The sequence below is a fragment of the Helicoverpa zea genome, chromosome 13 (genome assembly GCF_022581195.2).
Source record: "Helicoverpa zea isolate HzStark_Cry1AcR chromosome 13, ilHelZeax1.1, whole genome shotgun sequence".
Lineage (NCBI taxonomy): Eukaryota > Metazoa > Arthropoda > Insecta > Lepidoptera > Noctuidae > Helicoverpa > Helicoverpa zea.
The window spans coordinates 8,061,819-8,088,577 of record NC_061464.1 but is presented as its reverse complement, the minus strand read 5'-3'; the positions used below and the strand labels follow the sequence as shown (position 1 = coordinate 8,088,577).

At 39.2% G+C, this 26,759-nt stretch overlaps 1 protein-coding gene across 2 annotated transcripts; it reads left to right on the top strand.

Annotated features, from left to right (window-relative positions):
- The first annotated feature begins 6,061 nt into the window (after positions 1-6,061).
- LOC124635812 lies at positions 6,062-26,751 on the top strand. Of its 2 annotated transcripts, XM_047171764.1 has the most exons (9): positions 6,062-6,110; positions 7,876-8,009; positions 8,820-8,943; positions 9,388-9,429; positions 20,278-20,394; positions 20,795-20,920; positions 21,492-21,692; positions 22,423-22,440; positions 26,423-26,751. In XM_047171764.1, exons 1-9 carry the CDS (start codon positions 6,062-6,064, stop codon positions 26,572-26,574), a joined length of 963 nt encoding a protein of 320 aa, XP_047027720.1. In that variant the 3' UTR covers positions 26,575-26,751. The 2 variants fall into 2 exon arrangements, 1 of the variants encoding a protein (XP_047027720.1); XR_006985067.1 differs by lacking the exons at positions 6,062-6,110; positions 7,876-8,009; positions 8,820-8,943; ... (2 more) ...; positions 20,795-20,920; positions 22,423-22,440 and having other exon boundaries at positions 21,576-21,692; positions 26,423-26,553.
- Positions 26,752-26,759: the final 8 nt, after the last annotated feature.

The window sequence follows — 26,759 nt, the reverse complement described above, 5'->3', positions numbered from 1 at the left end:
ATAATTCCATAACCGGTACGCGCATCTAAGGCGCCAAAAGGGGTCGGAGCGTCTGAGCAGGGCGAGGATAACAATACGCGCGCTAGCTTATAACTAAAAGTCGTAAGCGACAAAATGGTTTTGTAATTTTATTATTTAGAAATGATAATTTGATAGAAATTCCTTCTACTCAACTACTAAAAAAGTTAAGAGGCTTAAATCGGTCCCGCTTGCCCATAATATGTGAATCTCTTTTTAAAAAGAGGTATGTTTGATATATTTTTCTCTGTTATAAAAGTTACCTAATCATGTTTCTACGTCTAACAAAATAAGGTTTATATCATGAACTTTCAGGTAACCAAGTTGTATTTTGATCCGTTTTGTATTTACTGAGAAAAATTGAGATCCTTGGCACCAAAAATTCCAATTCGTCCTCTTAAATAAACTATAAATTTAAAAAACTGGGGTAATCAAATCAAACCTAACTTCATATCCTTCATATTTTAAAGGCGAACGGCAGGCTCGTATGGAACTTCCTTACCGCTAATAAAATTTCGTGTTTTGTGATATTTTTTGTTTTAATTGGTGAGTAATATGATAGACAAGCCCTTTGTAAATTCTTACTTAAACTTGGGAAGTAAAAGTTATAACCAGTTTTGTTTTTTAAGGTTATGTACTACAGTGCACCCATATAGGTTGTTTTAGCTAGGTACATAAACATTGTTATGGTAATAAAATAAATGTTCTACGTAGCTCGTCTCTTAATCAACAGCAAAGAACTGAACAGAGACTCTGAAAGATTTTCGTTACCTGTCAATAAAATAATTGCCAATACAAAAAAAAAAACATTGATGGTGAAAATAGTTTATATCTTAAATTGTTAATTATTAAGATAGTATGCAATAATTATTCATATTAAGGTATAATATGTAATTGGTTAATTATATTTACTGTTATTTCTACTTTTAAATAATTATTTATCATTGGCCTCGTGATATTTTACAAATGGCAACTTCTAAAAACAGAACTGCGTTTAGTTACGTTTAGTTTAAGATTATATTACGTTTAATTACTCTACTCTTTTAATTGGTATAATTAATTAATCCGGAGTTCTAAAAATACTACACTAACATGAAAATAAATGGCTTAGCTACCTTAATAATTGGTACAAATTCTATAACTGAACAACAGCAATATAATAATCTTCCACGCCGATTTCGGCAACGGCGACCACTTCGACCCTAATGGCGTGCGTGTGCTCTCATGTGGCTGGAGTATCCAATTTTGTGCGTGAAAGTCCGCGCACACTGCGGACATGTCAGGGTACCAGCCACAAAGTTGTAGTTGATAGCTACAGGTGGTCGAGCTTTCAACTCATCTCGTTTGGCATCCAACTCAGAAAGCCGGCGTGCTTCAAAGTCAAAGACTTTGGCTTTAACGCGGCTTCTCCAGTCTCTGCGGTTGGATGCCAGATTCTCCCACTGAGACGGGTCAATGGAACAGCTTTTCATGTGGCGCTTCAGCACATCCTTGTATCGCAGCAGCTGTCCGCCACGTTTCCGCTTGCCCTCCTGCAACTCGGAGTAGAGGATGCGCTTGGCCACTCTAGTATCCGGCATGCGCAGTACATGCCCGCACCAACGAAGCTGTCTCCTCATGAGGTATGCTTCAATGCCACCTACATTGGCTTTCCTCAACACTTCTGTGTTACGCACACGATCAAACCAACGGATATTTAATATTTTGCGCAGACATTTGAGGTGGAAGCGGTCTAGTTGCTTGATGTGGCGTCGGTACGGTGTCCATGTTTCCGCTGAGTAGAGTATACAAGGCAACACAACTGCCATATACACAGAGACCTTTGTGGATATCTTTAGGTCATGGGAGCTGAAGACCTTCTTGTCGAATTTGCCGAAAGCAGCGGCTGCAGCACCAATTCTGCTATTGATTTCGGCGTCAAGGTCGCACTTTGCTGTTATAGTGCTCCCCAAATATCGAAATTTATCGACCTGCTTCAGGACATCTTCACCAAGCATAATGGCCAGTTCTTGACGTCCGTGATTGTCTAAACATACATTACTTCTGTCTTTTTGATGCTGATTTTTAGACCAAATGTACAGCACTGCTTGTGAAGGTTCGTGACTAGCTGTTGCAGGCCTTCAGGGGATTCAGCCACGAAACAGAGGTCATCTGCATACATAATGTCCTGTATATGTGCATAGGACACCTTTGTAGTCGCCTTGAGTCTATTCAGGTTGAAAAGTTTGCCGTCAGTCCGATAACGAATACGAACTCCTTCAGGAGAAGAAGTCAATACTTCACGGACTACAACTGCGAAATATAATGCAAACAATGTGGGAGCCAGGACACAACCTTGCTTCACTCCACAGGTGACGGAGAAGAAGCTCGATTGGTCATCTTCAACCGCTACACAACATTGCATGTCATCGTGCAGGAGTCGCAGGAGTCTTATGAACTTCTCTGTACACCCCAACTTTCTCAGTACCTTCCAGAGGGCCTCGCGAGGGACGCAGTCAAAGGCTATTTCCAGATCAATAAAGCAGAGATACAAGTGCTGTCCCTGCTCTCTACTTTTTTCCTGGAGTTGACGGACTGCGAATATTGCCTCACAAGTTCCTCGGTCTGGTCTGAAACCAAATTGGGTTTCCGGCAGAATCTTTTCAGAGAGGTTCCTGAGACGGTTTAGAAGTACTCTGGCGAAGACTTTTCCAGAGACAGAGAGCAGTGAAATACCGCGGTAAGAACCACATTCCGACCGGTCGCCTTTGTTCTTATAGAGAGCCCTGACGCGTGATAACTTAAAAGTTTCAGGAACTTGTTCTTTCTCCCACATAAGCACAAACATTTCCCAGACGCGCGAATGCAGTTCCTCGCCGCCGTACTTCAGAAGCTCACCTGGTATAAGGTCTAGGCCAACCGCACGCTGATTTTGCTGTTGTTTGATGGCACAAAGCACCTCATGTTTAGACAAGGCATCATCCAATTCTTCTGCTATTTGAAGTTGAGGCAAACTGTCTATGTAGTGTAGATCGGCTGTTCGATCTACATTAAGTAGATTATTGAAGTGTTCTGCCCAACGATCTAATACTTCATTTTTGCTTTTCAGTAGACTTTTACCATCCAGCGACTTCAGTGGTACCTTTATGAAGTTGGTGGTACCCAGGAGATTGCCAATTTCGCTATAGAAATCACCGAGCTGATTACTATCAGCAAGCGACTGGATGTATTGAGCCTTGTCTTGCCACCATTTATCTTTAGTGTGTCTCGTGAGTTTACGCAACTCACGGTCACTCTCTCTTATAAGTGCACTGTTATTACTGAGCTGCGCTTGAGAAGGTCTCGGTGTTTGGCAATAGCTTTAGAAAGAACTTCGTCGTTCTCATCAAACCAGTCTTGCTTGCGTTTATTTTTTAGCCCTATGGTGTTAATGGCTACGTCAAGAATGGACGACGATAAAGCGTTCCAGTCTGCATCAATATCACCGGTATTTTGATGAGAGTGTATATCACATGCCAGCGTTTCAGCATATTTGCTTCGGGGTCCCGGATGTTTGAGTTTCTCAATGTTTATGTTCTGAGGCTTTTTCCTGCTAGCCCTGAATGGTCGCCGAAGGCAAAGACGCAGTTTGGTGACAATTAGTCTATGGTCCGTCCAGCAATGAGCACCGCGCATAACACGAGTGACTAGGACCTGAGAGATGTCTCGCTGCCTCGTGATGGCATAGTCAATGAGGTGCCAGTGCTTAGATCGTGGATGCATCCACGTAGTTTTGTGCTTAGCAGCAAGACGAAACATGGTGTTTGTGATTGCAAGTTGGAATTGAGCACATAAACTAAGCAGCAACTGGCCATTAGAGTTGATGTTGCCTACCCCATGTCTACCCAAAACTTTAGGCCACGCTTCATAATCTTGACCAACTCTAGCATTGAAGTCCCCTAACAAGAGAATCTTTTCTCTGTTCGGTATTTTATGGAGACATTGTGTAAGTTCTTCATAAAATTTATCCTTGATGTCGTCAGAACTACCTAGCGTCGGTGCATAGACACTGATAACATTAAGGAAATTGTCACCGTCTAAGTGAAGGCGCAATGTGGTTATACGGTCCGAGATGTGGATCGGACATTCTTGAAGTGTCTTCACAAGATTATTCTTGATCACAAAACCAACTCCCGACCTTCTTGGTTCTGTTGCAGCAGTGCCCTTCCAGTAGAAAGTGTAGCCACCGCCATGCTCGACTAGCTCGCCCTCATCGGCAAGGTGGGTTTCGCTTACAGCAGCTATATCAATGTTGTAGCGGCAGAGTTCTCGAGCAACTATGGCTGTTTTCCGTTCCGTCGAGAAGGGTGCGAACATTCCATGCACCAAAAGTCAGTAAAGGTGTTTTACGTTTATTACTATTGTTGTGTCGACCACGAATAAAAAGATGCGGAAGCAGCCGTGGTTACTGCTATCCAAAGAGTGTTTGGGGTGAGCATTTTTTTAGGGCACCTTTTCTAGCCCCCTCCCAGGCTGAGCAAGGAAAGCAGTGCTCCCCTAAAAAGGGCTGCTTTGTCGCTCTGGGTGCTGCCGGATTCCCTCTGTCCCCCCAGCTCAAAGAGAAAACGACCACGGCGTGTACTCACACCCCCAGAGCCGCTAGTGTGCAGGTCTCAGACAAAGCTCAGGTTGCATCAGCCCGAACCTCTCTACCTCAACCTATCGCCACTAGTCTTCGCCAAATCGGGGTCCATTATACGGAAGCAGTCAGATGCGCAGGATATATTACAGTGCTCAAACATACGCGCAAACGCAAGAGCACTCTCTCGTCTAACATCCCTTTATCCGATGGAACGGTGAACCGCTACGATCGGAGAGATGTTAGATGCAGCAGTTTGACATACGATAACACGATCCCTATCGCTGCCTCTAGGCCTTCCTGCGATGCCTCGGTGTCTTGCCACCAGTACCAGTGGTGGTCTGCTATTTAGCCAAGACACAATTTCGGGGGATTTCCGATCAGGCTTGGGAGATGTTGTTACCAAGCCCCCTTCTATAGGTTTAGCCCACGAGCCAACGTGGTTACCGGGGTGCGGCCGCTGCGAACAGCTTCTAAGAGCCACTAGAGAAGAGTTGTAGACTAGCGACGGATTATTTGTTCCCTGTCACCTATATGTAGGTTGGCTAACAGGACACAACGCAGGCAGTCCACTACACCCCTGTACCACTAGTGGCTACTAGAGCCTGCCCTCGCACACGTCCGGCGCCGGCGGTGACCGCCGCGCTACTGACGGCGCTCGCCGCCGTGCTCGACACTGTGGCGCCCTCTAGCAGACACGCCAGGTACTGTGGCTACTAGAGCCTGCCCTCGCACACGTCCGGCGCCGGCGGTGACCGCCACGCTACTGACGGCGCTCGCCGCAACTGAACAACAGCAATAATATGCGGTACGAAATCTGCCGTTCGCCCAAAATCAAATCAAGTGTCATCATGTCTATGACGTTCCGTTACACCCTATATAAAGTAGCCACTTTATACTTAGCGGTACTCCTATACATATAGATATAACTTTTTTTTTCTTTCAGTATTATATATCAAAGATTGCAATGAAGGAGACAAACGCCAGTTGGATGAGTGCACTCATTGCTTCTGTCACGGCTGCGCGAAGTGGGCGTGTCTAAGATATTGTGAAACCATTGAACCTGAGTTACCACCTACGCTACCGTCTAAACCACCATCTATCCCACCATCTATCCCACCATCTTGTACGCCATCTACGCCACCATGTACAGAACCATCTAGTCCACCATGTACAGAACCATCTACTCCACCATGTACAGCACCATCTACTCCACCATGTACTCCACCATGTACAAAACCACCTAAGAAGCCATCTACGAAACCATCTAAGAAACCATCTACTAAGTCATCGACTAAGCCATCTACTCCACCATGTACTCCACCATGTACAAAATCACCTAAGAAACCATCTACTCCACCATCTACTAAACCATCTAGGACACCATGTCATAAATGTAAGAACCCACTTACTAGACCATCTAAATCAACAACGTCCAAAACACCAATGAAGCTACCCCCAGAGTATGATGAAAATGGAAATCCTGTATTTTTAGGTAAGATTTTTTTATCCGACTGCTAAGAAAGAAGGGTTTTTTCTGCAATTATATTTTTGCAATACTTTAATCGTAATAAAATACCTCTATTAATAATACATTGTTTTTATACAAGCTGTTGATTTGCATCCGTGCCATATTCAAGGACGTAATTATGCTAATGATTCTCAACCCAAATCAACAAAAAAATTGGTAGTCATCTAGCCGTATTTAAACTTGGCGCGTGTGTTACTGGCCTTAAAACCGTGCTGCGCCCTCGCACAAACGCAAAGACAAAGCATACGCAACGATTATTCATAATTTTCATTCATAAAATTGGATTACTTCTGAAATACTACGACATTACAATGACAAAAAAAGCAGTGCATATTAGCTATTTCCCGTCTACTGTAATTCCAATCGATTTTACGATTTTATGTCCTCCTCCTGAAGTATGGCACAAATGCAAATCAACACCGTGTATATCTACTGTTTAGTAAATCTATACTTATAATAAATCTGTAGAGTGGTCAATTCTGTACATTGAATATATTTGCAAAAATAACTATTAGGGGGTGATTAGTGATCGATACTGATGCCAAAAATGCAATCAGTAAAATTTTTGTCTGTCTGTCTGTCTGTCTGTATGTTCGTTATGAAAACAAAAACTACTTGAGTGATTTCAACGAAACTTAGTACAATGATTCTTCATACTCCTGGGCAGGTTATAGGATACTTTTCATCACGCTACGATTAATAGGAGCAGAGCAGTGAAGGTAAATGTTAGGAAAACGGTAGAATTTACTCCATTTTTAAGCTTCCGTCGCGTGTGCCGCCTTAATAGTTAAAGATACACAGAAGCCATGTAGGACGGAAATGTTCTCCTTAAAATTATGTAAAAAATACCATGACAGTATATGTCTATCTTTTATGGTTGGCTCACAAATTACAAATTATTAACAGTTAACATTTTATTTCTATTTAGGTAAAGTAGTAGTAGGTACGCATAGATTTAGATAATTGGATAGGCTGGTGTTTATTATTTCTTCCTCTCTTTGCACAAAGTCCGAATCTAACACGAACGAAGTCGCTGGCAGAAGCTAGTACAGAATATAATACAAAATTTCTGACTCTTTCGCAATAAAACGACTGAACAAATGTAAATGGAATTTGCTATAGAGATAAAACATTATTGCAAAAGATGGTGGGTATGACAGTTTGATTAACGGTGTTACAACTTATGGGATGTTTTGTTTCAATATACAGACCACCATTATTAAACCTTTAGAGATAAAGTTAAAAATCTATTAAAGTTTGTTAGATTCGGCCAGCTTGCGCTGGCTATATTTTAGCACTGTACGAGATGTTCTGTAGGAGACAGAGATTTTGGAAAAAATAATTACTTATAATAGTATGTACTTTATAAGTATATCTTAGACACCATTGACTGTGTTTCGGATGGCACGTTAAACTGTAGGTCCCGGCTGTCATTGAATATCCTTGGCAGTCGTTACGGGTTGTCAGAAGCCAGTAAGTCTGACACCAGTCTAACCAAGGGGTACTGGGTTGCCCGGGTAACTGGGTTGAGGAGGTCAGATAGGCAGTCGCTTCTTGTAAAGCACTGGTACTCAGCTGAATCCGGTTAGACTGGAAGCCGACCCCAACATGATTGGGAAAAGGCTCGGAGGATGATGATGAATTAGTACGGAAACAGTTCTATAATAGTCTTTTAGTTCCAGTTATTTAAGAATTTGAAACCTGACAGTTTTAACTGTTTTGTTTTCAGTTATCAAAGATGCAAAATGTAAAGTTGGAACGTGGTATATGATAGATTCATGTAACAGCTGTTACTGCCATCTCCACGTCTGGTTTTGTACAGATAATATTCATTGTGTTCCTGACAAGAATAAGAAGAGTAAGATGTTAATATTTTTACTTCAGGCCGGGCTATGAGAGCGAAAGAATTGGTAGTGCATCTGTGTCTATGTAAATGCTTGTGCACTAAAACAGTCCCACGCAGCTAGCTAAATGAACGGCCGTCATTGACAAAAATAGGCCTTGGACGCCATTACTATTGTTACTCGATCTTGTACTACGTAGCTGTTGCCGCATGTCGTGTGGCTTATGTCAAATTTCGTGACAGTGACAGAGCCACACGACCAAATTGAGTGTTATCAGCTTGGCAATCCAGGACTGGGCGTCGTAACGAGGGATCCAGAGTACTCACCGACAAACTACGTATATTGATTCAGGGAGACCACGACCACGGGTGATGCGCTTTGTGAAATGCACATTCATGCGGCAATGAATTTCTGAATATAAAACAAGTGTACTTATATATATATATATACTTACACTAATATACTATACTAATATTATAAAGAGGAAAACTTTGTTTGTTTGTTTGTTTGTTTGGTTGTAATGAATAGGCTCAAAAACTACTGGACCGTTTTTAAAAATTCTTTCACCATTCGAAAGCTACATTACCCACGAGTAACATAGGCTATATTTTATCCCGGTACGGGCAGTAGTTACCACGGGACGCGGGTAAAACCGCGGGAAAACGGCTAGTATATATATAAGCCTTCAGAAGCTTCATTAATACAAATCCAATAGTTGTATTTTTTATTTCAAATGTACATAATATATTTTGTAGGAGACGCTAAAAACCGCGAAAGATCACTGTCATACTATATAGCCACACTTTTTATGCTCCTTTCAGCTCGCGACGACGATAAAAAATGCCCTTTAGGACAACAATTTAGAGTGGGTACATGTCATCGGTGTTATTGTCGTCCTTTAAAACTTAAAAAATATCATTGTAAACCCGAAATTAAGTGTAAAATCGTCTCACGTAAGTCAACTCAAAATATCTTGGTATTTCATAATTTGAGAGGCAGGCTTGAGGATTAAGTTACGCAGTACCACACCAAAAATATTGCGCAATAAAACGTTTAAATTAAATGATATTAAGTCTATACGGTCAATTACTTTGCACCCTAATTTCCCCTACGACCGAGGTGCCGACCGGCACCGTCATGTCCCCGATAGGCCATGCATCTACCCTCCAGATAAGCCCCTACCGTACAGCGGAGGCAGGGAGGCACGCGATGCCATTTGAGAGCCTCTCGCATACAACTCCAGGGAACGGTGTTGAATGCGTTGGAGATGTCTAAAGACACCGCCAGCACCACCCCACAGAGAACAGAAACTACACAATAGAAATAAAAACTACAAGTCTGTTCAATAATATTATAATTCTAATATTATGATGGTCTTTTTGGTTTTTTTTTTTCAGGCTGTCCAAAAGATAGAAACTTGGATCCAAAAACTTGTCAAGGTACGATACTTCTATAGATAAAATGGACCATTTTTGATGGTTTCTTTGTACCCTAAAAGCTACGAAAGTACTGAACTACTTATAAAAATTGCATATTTGTTGGAAAGCTACTACTTTGTCCGGTTACGGGAAGAAATAGCCCCTGAATGCGGGCGAAACCGCGTTTAGTAGCTAGTGGCAAATAAGTCGCCTACTTTATTATTAAGTAAGATTTTTTCACCCGACTGCCAAGAAAGATGGGTTTTTCGAGTGGATCTTGCTTGTATGTAATCATTTTGATTACATCATACCGTCGTAATAGCATTAAACCGTATTACCTATAAGGGTATCGGTGGATTGATCTCGATTGCCAAGTTTTATACAGGAATTTATTTATTCAGGCAAACCAACAAAATATTTACAAAACAAAGTATAGTATGTGTTTACAGTGTAAATATGTCACAAGCATGCACAACATTTACAATAAGGTACAGAGAATAATATTATAACATTACTGAGAATGAATTTTAAGCAGTGCGCAAAAAACTGGTAGTTCAGAATCAATAACAGAACATATCTGCATCATTAATAAATATTTTTCTTTTCATATTTTTATCCGCCCTAAAATCAACTTCTTTCTGATTGCTTCTTCGCCCGTGATCGTTGCCGAGAGTGGACGTGTCGCCGATTTTAATAAAAAGTTAAAAGTGCTCACGCGACTATAAACCGTCAGGGCAAAGTTATTGAGTTTAGTTTCCCTATAAACAATAAAGTAATATTTGTCATCTTAATTTCCATACCGTCGCGCTCGCCCGGCCGGCCACGCCTCCGTGCTAGACTAAGCCTGGAAGCACACATTCGGTTTCCGGATACGGTTTCCTGATCAGGAATTCAGATTCGGGATTCCGTGACACTAGCGCACACGTTCCGGTTTTCATTCGGAATTTGCATGGTCAGTATGTAAAGAGGAACTATATTGAAAGCACAACATCATGGACTATGACGAATTGATTGCGGTTGCACTTTTACTGGCGCTAAACAAAAACACACTAAACAGGTACACCCGTCGAATGCTCAAAGATTATCCGAAAGTCAATTCTATGTTAAAAGAGCTAAATTACGAGCATACCCAGAAGAATTATTTAAGTATTATAGAAAGTCCATTAAATCCTTTGAACTTTGAACTTCATAAAGGCGTAGGTAAAAGAGAAATTAAAAAAAACGGCCAAGTGCGAGTCGGACTTGGCTTTTTTAAATATATTTTTTTTGTATTCACACTATTATTAATTTATATTCATTGAAATTTTTAACACTATTTTCTTAATTTAAATTCATTAAAATTTATTTTCTATTTTTTAGTTCGGTTTTCTATAAAAAGCGTGTTTTTTAGTTTTTTTAAACTATTTTTTATTTTCTACTTTTTAGTTTGTTTTAAAACTATTATTTGTTTTGTAGAATTAAAATTATCTTTAGTATACAAAAAAATTTCAATATTAGAGAAAACGGCTAAAGATAATTATTGGAAATAAAAATTAACATCGAGTCCTGCCTTATCGACTGTAGAGAAAAATTCTAGAAAATTTTAATTAATTTCCTTACCTTATCGACTATAGATGAAAATTATATAAATTAACAAAAATCATATTTTGCAAATTGAAGGCCTAGAAGTCGGTGTCTAAAGGATGTTACTAAGTTAATTTTGCCACCTACTTCTAGGCCGATGCACCTAAAATTAGTATTTTTTTGCTTTTTAGTGTTTTGGGAAGTCGGTTTATTTTTTTTGTAAAAAAGTTTTTTATTTAAAGCTTTTCAGTGATACGAGTAGTTGTCACTATCCATACAAGTGGGAAGTTCTCATCAATACAAAGAATATAAGTCCAAATGAGGTATTTTACATATTCAGTTGTCGAGTTCCCTCGACCCTCTCTGGTCTCCATCATCAGGTCAGCTCCAAATCTTCACAGTTGAATAGTGCTTTTAGGCGTACACCTGAGTGTCAAGTTTTTACCCTATATATGGCTACAACTTTCGAAGGTTGCCCTCGATTTCTCAGGGTTTCCATCATCAGATCCTGACCTGATGACTATGGGACCAACTGGCAGCTATTCCGAGTCGAACACATAGAAAAAAAACATACCGGCCGAATTGAGAACCTCCTCCTTTTTGGGAAGTCGGTTAAAAATGGAATAATTTTATCAAATTAGTGTATTGTCATCGGTCCTCAATAAATCTACAAAGTTTGAACGAAATCTGGCCGTTTAAAGTGGGTCAAAATCGCGCCCAAAGAAGTCGGTTACAAACAAACCTACAAACATACAGGTGAAGCTAATAAAAAGCGTGTAAAAAGTAATATTCTATATATATATTTATAGATATCGTGCAAAAAAAGCACGTTAGTTGTATGGGAGACCCTCGAAATATTTATTTTATTATAGTTTTCTGTTTTTGTTATAACGGCAACAGAAATACATCATCTGTGAAAATTTCAGCTCTCTAACTATCACGGTTCATGAGATACAGCAACAGACGGACGGACAGAGGAGCGACAACAAGGTGTTTATTTATGCAAATATGTATACGTTTGTTAATTGTTAAATATACAGGATTTTTAAAAAATAATATTTGATACAGAAATAAAAAAGCAAGTCACAGGCGGGCTCTGAATGCTCTGATACACGTCTATTCGGAATAGGGCTACCTTGATTCTGAATGAAAATTTCCGTATGTGTGCGGCGGTCGAACCAAATTGTTCGCAAGCGCTGCGTTCGGAATGACGTCATTAGGTTTTATTCCGTTCTGAGTACCCGAACGCACGGAGAAAATTTTAAACCGACTGTCAGGTTTTTTTCCGTCCGGAAAAAGTAAGAACGTGTGCGCTCTTGTGAACATTTTGTATGAAAAATTTCGGTTTCCGAATCAGAATTCCTGATCAGGAAACTGAATCCGGAAACCGAATGTCTGCGGCCGGGCTAAGAGAGTGGCCATAATTGCCATCGCGCTCGGACATCTGCGCTTGCACCGACCGTGACCTTGGGACGCCTCGCTCGAGATAGTACTCGCACCTATGCACTAAAGTTTACGGTCGACATCTCACCGTAGATAATGTCACGCGTGCAGCGATCCCCGCCGGCGACTAACAAGAACTTAGTGCAAGTATCCTTGGACTCAGACATAACGCATTCACTATCCAGTAGCCCACACGGAAATGAAAATATATCTTCCAGATACAAACGTGCTCAAGACGAGTCATTATCGCCTCAAGCGGAGACACCATCTCTAAGCGAACTACAGGGCTTCAAACATGTGGTTTTCCAAATCTATACTAATATTGTAAAGCTGAAGAGTTTGTTTGTTTCTTTGCATGCTTGAACGCGCTAATCTCAGGAACTACTAGGTTAGACAGCCCATTTATGGACTTGTCGGCTACTTTTTATCCGGGTTCGTGCCGAGGTTCCCACGGGATGCGGGTGAAACCACTGGCAGATGCTATTGCTTAATAAATGGAAAAGTGAACAGGAGTCCATTTTAAAAATATACTGGATGGCCAGGCTTCTTCTATGATGAAACTGGCTTCCGATATCGCTGAGTTAAAATCTCAAAATGCTTCTATTCAGAAATCAAATATGGAGACTGAGAAGACTGTTAGTTTTATCAGTAAGAAACAAATGGAGATGTTAAAAAAAAATAGAACCGCTTCTGAAGATAGCATTCAAACAATGGAAGCTAAAATTCAAGATCTTCAGGTATCTTCGCGTTCATCCACTATTGAGATCCGCAATGTCCCTCCCTCAAAAGAAAAAGAAACTTTGTCAGAATTAACTAATATCGTTAGCAAAATTGGAACTGCAGTAAACTTACCCACAAATTCCATGCACATACGGGACATTTACAGCCTCCCTGCAAAATCGGGATCTACCAGACCGATAGTTACTGAGTTCAGCGTACAGACTAAACTCGAACTCCTCACATCAGTTCGAAATTTCAATAAGAAAGCAAATAAAGAAGAACGACTAAGTATGCATATCCTTGGTATCGCTGGCGATCGCTGCCCAATCTGCTGCCGAGTATCTTCCTCCGAGTACAAGAAAGCTATTCTTCTAAAACAATTTAGTTTCTGCTGGACCACTAATGAGAATGTTTTTCTACGAAAAAATTAAGGCGACAAACAGATACTCGTAAAATCGGAACAAATGCTGCGTCATATGGAAGTGAATCAATGACTTTGTAAAGTCATAACAATACTAAGTTTATTTTATGATTTTTGTGTACTTTTTAGAATAGGTTCAAGATCTCACACACAACTACTCACGTAAATCTTTTCCTTACCTAACACATGAGCGGTTCATAACTATACACATAGCGAATTTCTTATTCATTTACTGTTATTAGTTTTATCTATCCTTTCATGTCCAATCTCCCTCTAAAGGCGCATCCCCAATAACCTAGACACACTCAGTGTTGCCAAATCATATAAATGTCCACCCGAGGCGTGTTTGCGGTATATCACTCACCCTATCAGAGGGTTAAAGGTACTTCATCTAAATATCAGGAGCATTCAAAAAAATTTCGATGATTTAACTGCAACGTTATTGTCCTATCTGAGTGTTGGCTGAGCAAAATATCTCAACTACCTACTCTGGACGGTTATACCTCTTACCACACTAATTAAACTTTTAAACAAAATGATGGATGTGCTATTTATATCAAATCTTCTATAAAACATGATGCAAAAGAACCTAATTTCGCCTACGCAAACTGTCTTATCTGTACCATAGAGTTTATCTCAATCATTGCTATGTATCGTTCTCCTTCTTATAGAATCGTAACCAACGTTTGGATAAAATTCTCACACACCCCACCCAATCTGTTGTCTTGATCGGCGATATCAATATTGACATCAAGAACAACAACAATGACACCAACTCAGACGAGTATCTCACCTGTGCCGCCGCACATGGTCTACTTCCGGCACACCTGTATCCCACGCGTGTTTCAAACTGTATTGACCATATTCTTCTAAAACCTAACTTTTCTGCCACAGCAATTGTCATTGAATCGTCCGTCGCAGACCATAAACCCTTATTACAATTTTTGCAAGCTAACAAGGATCGTAACCTCCCTTTTACCAAGTACAAATTAAATCATGATGCAGCTAAAGAAACCATTAAAGGCTTTGACTGGACCCCATCCTAAATATGTAGGACAGATGCTGATAGTGCCTCAGAAGAGTTAGTAGGTAATCTCTCTACCATAATTTAGGCCAACACATACGAATATAAAATACCAAAAAAACAAAGAACTCTTAAGCCCTGGATCACGCCTGGTCTATTAAGGTGTATACGAAACCGTGACCGCATGCACGCCAAATTAAAAAAAAATGCAGTAATAACGAAATACTGAAAATCACATATAACCGCTACCGCAATCACTGCAACAAATTATTTAAAAAACTAAAACCCTCGTACGAGAAAGAACAATTTTCTAAAGCTAAAACTAATATAAAAGCAACCTGGGACATAATTAAAAAAGTGGCTGATATCAGTTCTAACATCACTCCTCCGGTCGAACTGAACTCGTAAGCTCATTTACGTTTTCAAAAAACTACGTAATTCTACTGATACGGACATACTAAAAGTCGTGTCTTTTGCTTTATGCCAATCGATTTTAGCGTAGTGCATTCAAGCCTGTGGTGGTGCTACGGAAAACGTCTTCTTACGACTAGGGCGAGCGCAAAAAGATGTATTGAAAATTTTTCTCTATCGCCCGCGGAGATATTCAACAATACAGCTTTATGGTGAATCAAAAGTTCTGACAGTAAGACAGTTGTATATTTTCCAGTCCATGATCCGCAAACACTCTGTGCGCCCAATATCAGAGCCTACTGGCAGAGTCACACATAGTCTTTCCCCAACAATCGTGTAAAATTTCTTCCGCTAAAAGGTGCTACCATTTCAACAGTTCGAAAATGTACAACCAGCTTAATAAAGAATTTTAAAAAATTTCATTCCACTAATTATCAGTTCAAATCTGCCTTACGAGAATATCTTCTGAAACTCGACCATCGCAAGACGGAAAATATTTTGATGGGAAGCTATTTCAATCTAAAGGACTGAATTTTCATTATGGACAGTAATATATAATTCATATTTTAGTTGTTATATACTACGCTCACAATCATTCTTACTTACAAACACACCCTCACTTAATCCACATTCCCACCATATATCACACACACACACCCTCACACACACCCACCTCACAGAACCATTATTACTTTTTTTTTCTCTCCCTTTATTACTGTTTCCACTATCAATACTTTTTTTTGACCTGGATTAGCTTACTTTGATCTGTAACTTTTTATTTATGTTTTTTGTTATGGTCCTATCCAGGTAATTGTATTGGCTTATTCATTAGTATAATTTCGAAGGTGCACTGGCTTCTAAGATACAGGATTTTTCCTAGTTTAGAAGTCAGGGTCCTTATGCTCTGGCCCACATTGCCATGATCCTAAAAATGTAAAAGGACAATGTCCAAATTGGCCCTGTGCAGTAAAGAGTATCAGAATATACGATAATTAATCGCCTATTTTATTATGTAAGTTGCAAATACTCCTGTATCACGGACTAGCTGTATTCCAAAATATACTTTTAATAGAATTTAACGCGACTAATAAAATTAGATCGCCATCTTTGCATAATGTCATGTCATGTCAGAAGTCCAATAGGGATGTCCAATCAATTATAATCTATTGATTGAATTATTAATCGATCGATTGCGTTTTCTTTTCTAGTGCTTTCTTTTAAACCTAATAAGAATACTTTATGAATGCAGTCATACTCCAATTTAAATAGGTAGTAAGAATAATATTATACAGTAATCAAAACTTTTTATTTCTATACAATCATTAAAACATCTTATTCATTTTTTACGACAATTAATACAAAAATAACATTTATTTTTCGGCGTAAAATAAACCATTGTCATAAATACCTACTTGTAATGTTTATATGACAAAGGTGATGTAATAGACAGTTTGATAATTTAAGACCACAGTAAATCTTAATCGAAAAAATCGATTATTGGTGTGGTGTTGTACTACATCCCTAGTTTTGCTGTGAACGTCACGTCGTCCGTCATTGATGTTATTAATGTTATATGTCATTTTATTTTTGTACTTCATCCACTTTTTAGAAAAACAACTGCATAGGTACCTAATTATCTAGGTAGGTATTAAGATATTACCTACTTTTCAGTTTCTTAAAAATCACTCAAAGCTATGAAAAATCGTAGGTAGGTAGGTACCTACATTTAATGGTACGTTCACACGTGCGCGTTCAAATCGACATTCAACGGGCACAGTCACGTTCATGAGCGTGTAAACGGTACGCCCGAGCCCGTGAACGCGCCCGTGTCCGTGAATGCCGCGAATCGGGCGAGTGTCAGTTTTTTGGCAAAGTTCAAAGGATGAATGTGCGGGCGCCCGGCGACTGTTTACACGCGCGCGGGCAGTCAGTCTCTCCTGCGCTTTCGCGACGAGTGGATCTTCATTCAACGTTCTAAGAAAGTCGCTTCGATCGGAGATTACAACATGGCGGAATGATCAACGTCGTTCATCATTTTGTTTCTTTTTCCAATAAAAATAAGTTAAGCCAAAGGCTATGACAGCAACAACACCGAGATCCTCGCTTCTCGCCATTCTTGCACTGACTGACACGACGGCGCGTGTGAACAGCTTGAATGTCCGCCTGCCCGCGACGGGCAGCCCGCCGGGCTGCGCGGCGCGCGTTTGAACGTAGCATTATACTTATTCGTTGTTATGGTTAGATTATAACCTCAAAATCTGATACTTTTTTTGAAATATATCTTTTTTGCAGCTAGTCCGCTATAAATACAAGATCTTCTAGGAATCTACTAATGATAGAGAATACAATACATAATTATCCGATGCTCTTGGCTCCAGGGCCAACTATGTATGGACGCAGAGCAATGTCCTTTGTGTTCTTTTTGGAAATAATAAAGATTGTTTATTTATTTATTTATTTAACTAATCAGTTAAGTGTCCATATTTTGCTGATTTTAAGTATATCGTAAAAATTTACGCGCTTGGAGCCGCGCTCGCGTCAGTAAACGGGGTTTGGGTGCTTACTATGACGACTGTGGCCATACAATCGGTAACAAATTAATTATCTTTTGCTATCAATAACTATTTTTAACACGCTTATATTAGTTTCACTTGTAACTATGTATGTAAGAAAATCTTGATGTTTTAATTTGACCCACTTTCTGGTCTTGGATTAGGATGAAAGCACCCGCACTAAGTTCTGATGACAATACATTACTAGCGTGTTCTCTAGTTTTTTATTTATTTAATTTTCTACAAAAACACAAATTAACAAATAAGTATCTAATAAACTAATAATCAGCGATGAGGATCAATTTTTCGACGCGCTTTATTAGTTTTGAGTTTTCTTTTTTTTATGTAAATATATGTAGATATAGTACACACATACACCGTGACTTTTTAGTCGTACAAAGGTGGTCTACTCAATCTATCCGACATAATTTCGAAACGATTATAAAATACCACTAGACACGATTATTAATTTTATAGCCTTACTTAATTAAGATAATAGGTGCAAAGAAAAATACTGAAGAAAAAATGTTTATATATCAAACGGTAGAAAGTAGGTACCTTCCCAACGCGCCGCGCTTTTTTTTTTGTCAGAGGGGAAAATCCTCATGGACTGTACTCCACCTGGGGTAGGTGGAGGGGTGTGCGGCGGACTCTTACCGGCTAAAAACCCTACCTGGTGTTGCCTCCAATTACCTGTTGTCGAGGGCACGGGTATCGCCAAAGCATTCTTCCGCACCCCCGACAGGTATTGGCCCGCCAGATGTTCGAAGGCGGGCCCCGTCACCCTCTGTGGCCGTCACCCAGCGGCCACAGTAACTCCACTAAGAGAGGCGCGCGCAACACAACGCCACCGTCTCGAGGCCTATTTCTAATCGGACGACAGACGCCCCTAGTCTGTCGTCCGCAGGCCGCGACCTATGGTGGCCGGAGATCAGCCACCCTGCGACGCCCCCTACTTCTGCTGCGGGCGGGGAGAGAGGCAGCAGATTCTCTCTCCCTTTCCGCCGCCTCCTTTAAAACCATCACCTCCTCGCAAAAGGAGACGACGGCATTCCACTCTTCTTCGCTGCTGACCATGCAAGACACGACGGCCAGCAGCGAAAGATTTCCCGCAGCATCCAGTTGCCCATGCTGGGCAACGCGCCGCGCTCCATTGATACAAGATTCGGGCAGCGCCCACAACAGGGTGTTCTTATAATCTACGTCATGCATCATAATAATGAATTAATTTTTATTTTTAAATTATTCAAATCTCATAAATATTTTTTTTTATGAACGTTTACTAGTCATAGGATACATGAAGTGGGCTAAAAAAGACGCCTAAAAAGTCACCGTGTATATGTCACCGGAAAATAACGGGATCCGTAAGTTTATCAATTTACTAGGAAGTTTATAAACTTTCGTAAGATTCTTCTAGTAAATTGATAAACTTACGGATCTTGTTATTTTCCGGTGACATATATATTATTATAAAATATAATTGAAATAACGTATATATTTATTTTAAAATATAATGTACAGATTTTATTGAACAATCTATAAAACTTATTTAACTATAAGTTGACAGCGCACTGAATAAAATGCAATCCCTTTATCGATGCCTTAGAGTGAAAACCTCGTAAGTGCAAGAGATAAATTTTCAGAATAAGGATTAGTATTAGATATTTTTTACGATTATCTTCCAAGAAATGCAATAAAGAGTGAAAACCTCGTTAGTGCAAGAGATAAATTTTCAGGATAAGGATTAGTATTCGATATTTTTTACGATTATCTTCCAAGAAATGCAATAAAAAAATATTGAGAAAAAATGCATTTCCGAGGTTTTCATTCTAAGACGACGTTATATGTATTGGTTTATTCATTAACTGGAAGGCGAGAACACCTGAACCGTAGGCCATATGATTTTCGAATTTAATTATCTTTTTAAGTTTTTTGAGGGGTACTTTAGTAACTTTTGTCCGGGCGTCACCTACAAAAATGGAACCTTGCTTAGATACCGAATAATACCTTCACGCGACGGACAGTGTCATCTTAGCAAATTATGTATTGATCTATTTCTAGCGGCAGGTTTGCCCTTTTACTTACATTTTTTAGAGTACAGTGTACGAGTACGACTACGAATAGTGTATGTAGGTATTGCTAGTATTAACGTGTGTATTTTTTTCAATGCAATTGCATTTTGTTCATGTTTATAAGTCGGAGAAAGAGTACCCGCACATTGCAAACTTTAAGTCAGCCGACAGTTTGTTGGGAAAACAGTATGGAAATGATTAGTATAATATTACGCAAGTAACACAGAGATCAGGCAGGTACTTGGCCGGTATCAGACCGACTGAAGACTTTGATTGAAATCAATTTTCTTTAAGGGTGTATCTACACGGTACAAGTAGCTTGTGCATGTTTAGGCACATGCACACAATGCACAGGTTACATGCATTTTAAAAAGTGCGGGTCCAGCGACTCGCGCATGTACCAAAGCAAAATACTCAGCTGCGTGCTCTTGTCACTTGCGCATGTTAACTTGCTGTAGCTACATGCACCGTGTAGACGCACCCTAAAAATATTTTGTTCTAACCATCACGCCAACTGTCGGTCGACTGTTTAGTTTGCGGCGTGCGTCTTTACGTCGGTATTAAGAGGGATACTCTTAAGCTAAGTAAAAAATGTCTGAAAGACATACACACTTTTGAAATAATTTTGAAACTACTTCAGAGGTATATCTTTGCAAATTTCAGCTCTTCAAACGAGATATTGCGATTTAGGACATATATTAACACTAGATGAATGCAATTACTGTATTTGCTTTCTTAAGAAATACTTTTGTACGGACATTAAATGCTACATTTTCAAAAGTAAGTCTAATTTTTCTGTCGTTTTTTGCAATTATATTGAGGCCGCATCTGAGTATCGGTGTTAAGAATGGAGCTCCTGTTTATATAACCTCCTCAACTACGTCAAACCAGTTGCTCGTTATCTCGAGGTTACTGCTGTGTTTATTTTGCCAGATGCAACCGGCGCTCACCGCTTATACAATTACACGATAGATATTGTATGATCTGGAACTCAAAAGGGTCCAGAAGGAACAAAGTTGGGCACAAGTTTTACACTCCTATTCCCTGTTTCACCCGCAGCGATAGTGGTCATCTGAGGGTTTTGCAGTTCAAAACAAAGAAGTACAGCCGGGCCGGACCACCAATAAAATGTCATCTTAACATACAAGCTCATTTTCTTGAGTGTTTTTTTTATATTCAGGTACAGAAAGATCTGGCAGATGTGTCGAAGGACACAAATATTACTTGGCTGATAGTTGTAACTTCTGCATATGTCAAGGCGGCCAGGAGTTCTGCACGTCAAGACCTTGCCTGCCCAATGCTGATGGTAAGTACTTCTTCAAGTAGCGGCGACATGAACTTCATTTAGAATAATATTGTTCTAGAATAGGACTTGGGAGTAACTTAACCTATCGCCATGACATTAACTAATGTGAAATAAATAAACAAATACTAAAGTATGTTTGTATGGTTAACATTAGATTGGATACGTAGGTTTGTGTTTGTTTGCAGGTACGACATCTAGGCCTACTTTGAATTACAATTTTAAAAAGTACTAATAATTTTCTGTTTTCAGATGAGTTCGAATCTTTTGCGGACTTGAGGATTAAAAAAGAGAAAAAGTGCCAAGAAGGGGAAATGTATAAGAATGAGCACAATGATCCCCGGTGCCCCTATATATGCATTTGTGACCACGGCGAAGTGCTCTGCACTAATAGGGAATGTGCATGGGGTCATGGAATCGGTACATAAAAGCTTGCTCTGCATACGAAAGCACTGATTACTAAATAGTTACTAACGAAAGTAACTTTGTTAGTTATTACCGCTGATTTTAATTTGAAATCAGAGACCACAATTTAGTATTATTTTTCATTCATATAATTTTGTCATTTTCGCAGCACAACTCCAAGGAGGGTCAACTTCACGTGCTGTAGCGAGTCCAGAGCGGCAACTCGGGACTTGCGTTGATTATGAGGAAGTCCCTTCCGACGGTGCTTGCAACACTTGCATATGTCTGCACGGCCGAAAGATCTGCACTATGACACATTGCACTGACAGAACTGCAGACTGGACAACCCGTCTTGCTGCTGCTCACAACCGTAACGACTTATTTCATCATATCCTAAGGCCAAGTGCTGTCAACTACCTCGTTGGTCTAGTGGTCGCAAGCGAGACTGCTGAGCTTGAAGTCTCGGGTTCGATTCCCGGGCCGGGCTGAAATCGCTTTGTGCATTTTAGGAACTTTCACAAAAGCAGCCCGTAGTCTGGAAGTTGGTGATTGATTCACCCGTGCATCGGAGAGCACGTTAATGTCGGTCCTGCACCTGATCTCTCTCCGGTCGTGTCGAATTTTCCGTCCCATCGGGCTATGAGAATGAAGGAATAATGAGTGCACTTGTGTAAGCGCAAATGCTGCTTGTGCACTATATGTCTTGCGCAGCTGACTGATCTCCTTATATGGGAGCAGCCGCTGTGGCCGAAATCGGATGTGGACGCCATTAAGGCCACGTGTTTTAACTGAATCTACCTATACCAGTTTCATAAACGACAATGTTATGTAGGTATGTAGTAAAAATATAATTTATTGGCATTTTCCACATTTTAGGCATCATTAGGAAGAGTTACACCAAAAATATATAAAAAGTCGATTGAAAGACTTACACCAGTACTCGCTTGTAGGTATTGAGTTTTCAGTTTGCTTCAAATACATGAGAAAAGAATATGTAAATAATGACAAATTTAGGTTGTGCTTGTGTGTGTGTGTACACACACATAGGTACGTAAATTTTAAATTTCTGATAAACATAAACATTATCCTTTCCTTTCCAGATATACAATACAAAACTCGTACGTAATATAAATCGCATTTACTTTTTTTTTCTTGTAATTCACAACATTTACCTATTTATAATTTTTTAAAGTACTACTTTACTAACGAAACCATAGCGGGATTTAGACCAGGACAACGCCATCTACCGAGCGAGCATGGAGCATTAATATGAAAGATTTTATCATTATTCATTTCATTTTAACCTACCTTTTTTATTCATATATATGTATATTTAATACATAATAACAATATACCACATTATACAGGAATGAATTTTATCCAGTGCGCAAACTTTGTCAACTTATAGTTAAATAAGTTTTATAGATACGTATATTTTTATTTTGTCGTGTTTTAGTACAAATAAACCGGCCAAGTGCGAGTCGGACTCGCGCACCGAGGGTTCCGTACAAATCCTGGTTAGATAAAAAGTGAGTCTCGCGCCAACCGTTCAGTTTAGAACAATCATAGTTATGGTAATTTCGTGAGAGTCAAAATAGCTAATATTTTTTATTTTATAATATAACTAAAATAGTAGGCCAGTACCTTGTAAAAGTTATTTTATTAAAGTTATTTATATACAACATTTTATAGTCATCATTCAGAAATCTGATTGAAAATAACTAATTATGTCTTAAAGGTCATTGGGCATATCTGACCCGCTTTGTAAAAAGTGGCGGACATGAATCAAAGTAGTTTTAAATCGTGGAGAATGGTATGACGTTTCTTTGAATGTCCAGGATCGTTTGAAAAATATAATAGACAAGCAGTTTCAGAGGATTTTACAGGTTGCAATGCTAGTTTTTATTGTTAAAGACTTTTCATAAAGAAAGGATCTGGAAACCCTGAGTAATCGAGGGCAACTCTTGAATATTGTAGTCACGCATCGAGTCAAAACCAGACATGTGAGTGTATTTTTGAGGGTACTTGTAAACAGTGAAGGTTTGGAGCTGATTTGATTATGGAGACTACAGAGAGTCGAGGGAACTCCTGAACGGTATGTTGCAACTACCACGTGTTTGGGCTTATTTTATTCGTATTGGCGAAGACTTTCCACATAGATAGGTTTAACTGCCATTGTGGGATCGATAGCAAAGATCAGATATAGTTATGGGAACTCCTTTACAATTTATAACGTAACCTTGTGTTGGAGCTTATTTTATTTTAGGTGATGAGAATTCACTACTAATGGGATTTATTATTTTTTTAAACATGCATAGAGTTCTCTCGACTTTCTCACGTCTCCATCATCAGGTAAGCTCTAAACTTTCACTGTTTGATAGTATCACCAGACATACATCTGAGAATCAAGTTTTAATCCTATGCATGCCTACAATTTTTTATAGTTGCCCTCGATTTCTCAGGATTTCCATCATCAGATCCTGACCTGATGACAATGGAAATAAACGGCGAGTATACTCTTTCACTACAAAGAAATGATTTCTCAAATCCGTCAAATTTGGTCGTTTAAATTCCCCATTGAAATGAGGAAAATATTTGATGTTTACACCTGATTTTCTCTAGATTCTCACGGTTCACATAGATGCGACTAATGCCATAGTAAATCAGAGCCTTTATCATTATACTGTGCTATATTTCGTTCGTATCCGCCGTGGGTATGGTTTTCATACTAAGGTGCCCAATGACCTTTGAATGATTTAAAATTTTTCATAGTTTAGTGGCAATTATATTTAAGAAGTGTTTGATATGAATTTCAACTTTAATATCTCTACGCGTTCATGTAAAAAAGGGTAGTTAGTAAGTTTATAATTATTAAAAAAATATTTTATGTCGTGTAAGCAAAAATAATATTTTAATATTTTATGTAACTTCAAATTAATCATTTTCGCAATTTTTCCTTTATCTGTACTATATAACGCTGCTTCGTGGCGAATTTCAAGATTCTGAGTTCACGGGAAGTACCTTGTAGGTTTTGATTCCCTAGCGTGTGACAGAAATTCGTCTAAGGTGTCGGTATAACTGCTGTATCTTTTGATCGCGTTAACTTAGAAGTTTGTTTTTTTCACTGCCTAAAGGGACAATAGACTTAGGTATTTGGTATAAATTTCAATTTGATACCTTTATTCGTTCGTGAGAAATAAGGTAGTAAGTTTCATTTTATTAAAATATATTTTTTTATATTATATAACTAAAAAAATGAGATTTTCGTAATTTTTCCTATATTTGCATTATATGACAATACTTCATGCCAAATTTCAAGACTCTGAGTTTACGGGAAGTACCCTGTAGGTTTTGATTCCTTTGCGAGTGTCGAGAATTTGTTGAAAATATCGACATAATCGGTTGTATCTTTTGATTGGCTTGGCTTAGAAGCTTGATATTTTCACAGCTTAAAGGGACAACAGACCTGAGCATTTCATGTGAATTTCATCCTGATACGTCCACGCGTTCTTGAGATAAAGGGTCTTGACAGACAGACAGACAGACAGACAGACAGACAGACAGACAGACAGACGGACAACAAAGTGATCCTATAAGGGTTCCGTTTTTTCCTTTTGAGGTACGGAACCCTAAAAAGAATAGTTATTGATATCGAAAGATGTTTATTTTGTAACCGCTTGTACGGTCACAGTCGTCATAGTAGGTACAGCGGCAACGCGAAACCGGTTTACTGACGCGAGCGCTGCTCCAAGCGCGTAAGAATAGTTGGTATCCATATTTTGCTGATTTTAGGACGGACAAAAGAATGAAAAATTTTTTTTTACTGATGATGCAGATATGTTCTGTTAATGATTCTGAACCACCAGTTTTTTTTTTTGTGCACTGCTTAAAATTCATTCCTGTATAACAATAAAACAAATAGTAACATTTTGAACATAAATAAAGAACAAAGTTATCAATGCAATCAAACATTCATATACAATGTTCTTGAAAAACCGCAAATATAAATTTGTTTCCTATTATTTACTAAAGTATACACGTTATTAAGGTTTTTATAATTTTCCCTTTAAATGTACCTATCTTGGTGCCGAAGGTTTTAGGTTTGCTTAGATTTTTGATGATCGGTCAGTGAGTGAGTCAGTGAGTGACAAAACTATTTATTCAAATGTCTTGTAATTTTGAGACTGAGCTTTTTTTAATACTTACTCTTGGTCATCGAAAACCTAAACTCCTAGCTTTGTCCACATGGATGATACAGAGGGGTGAAATAGCCGCGAAAGGCTTCGAGAAAAGGATGATACGGCCGTGCCCGCTTTGCTCGAGTCTTGGCTGGGGCACTGCCGTGCCCCCAGGTTAAAAGTGTTGTACAATATCACACTCACGCTGCGAGTATTTCTTATGATCAATTTATACTTTATTTCAGATCACATTAAGTAAAACTTCAGTATAATGAAAATACACGCCAAGAGCGTGTCGGGCCACGCTCAGTGTACGATTCTGTAGTTTCCCGATTATAACATATATCTATCCCATCCCCATAAACTCACAAATAATCTTAACGGCGCGAAGTAGCCCAAAATTTTAATAATTATTAGCCTAACATTCTTTCCGAAGACATAAACATGATCAAAAATGATTTTGAGTCAACTCCTATTTTAAATACCTGTCCAACAATACATATATCAATCTTTAGGGCTGGAATGAAAAAAAAGCATTCCGCAGTTTACGTGTAGGGGAGGTACCCTGATAAAACATTCTTTTTCCATATTTTGTATCCTACCATTTGCCGGCGTTATTGATATGCATATTGGTAGCAAACAGCTGTCTAGTTCTAATGGTCGCTGAGATTAAGCTCGGACGTACAGACGGATGGACAGACAGACATGGCGAAACTATAAGTGGTTCTATTTGAAGCACTAGCAATATTTTCAAAGTTTTGGAACATACGGCCCCAGGGCTTTCTGAAGATATACTGATATCTAACTTAATAAAATAGGAAAAAAAAAACACATTTATTATAATGACGATGAAATGTACGTAAGTAAATAAATGATTGATTGCTTGATCTTTATATTAATGATACCACGTTACATTTTGCAGGTAATGCCGCATGTCCCAAAGGTACCTTCATCCACAACCCGAACCAGCCCTGCAGTATATGTCTTTGTGGCGGCAACGATCCAGGGTCCCACAATATGTGCTTCACAGATGCCAAGTGTGTCAAACAAGTCATCAGCCACTTGAACGGCTAAACTGTAGTTTCTTTGTGAATATCAACGTCAATAAATCTTATGAAACTGGTCTCAAAATATTTTGCTCATCCCTGATAGATACTTAATGCAAAGCGACATAAATGTCAAAAAAATATGGAAACCAGAATGTCTAGAAGGCAGTCGCCCCATGTAAGTCTGCGTCCAGGCTTGCCGAATATGCCGGT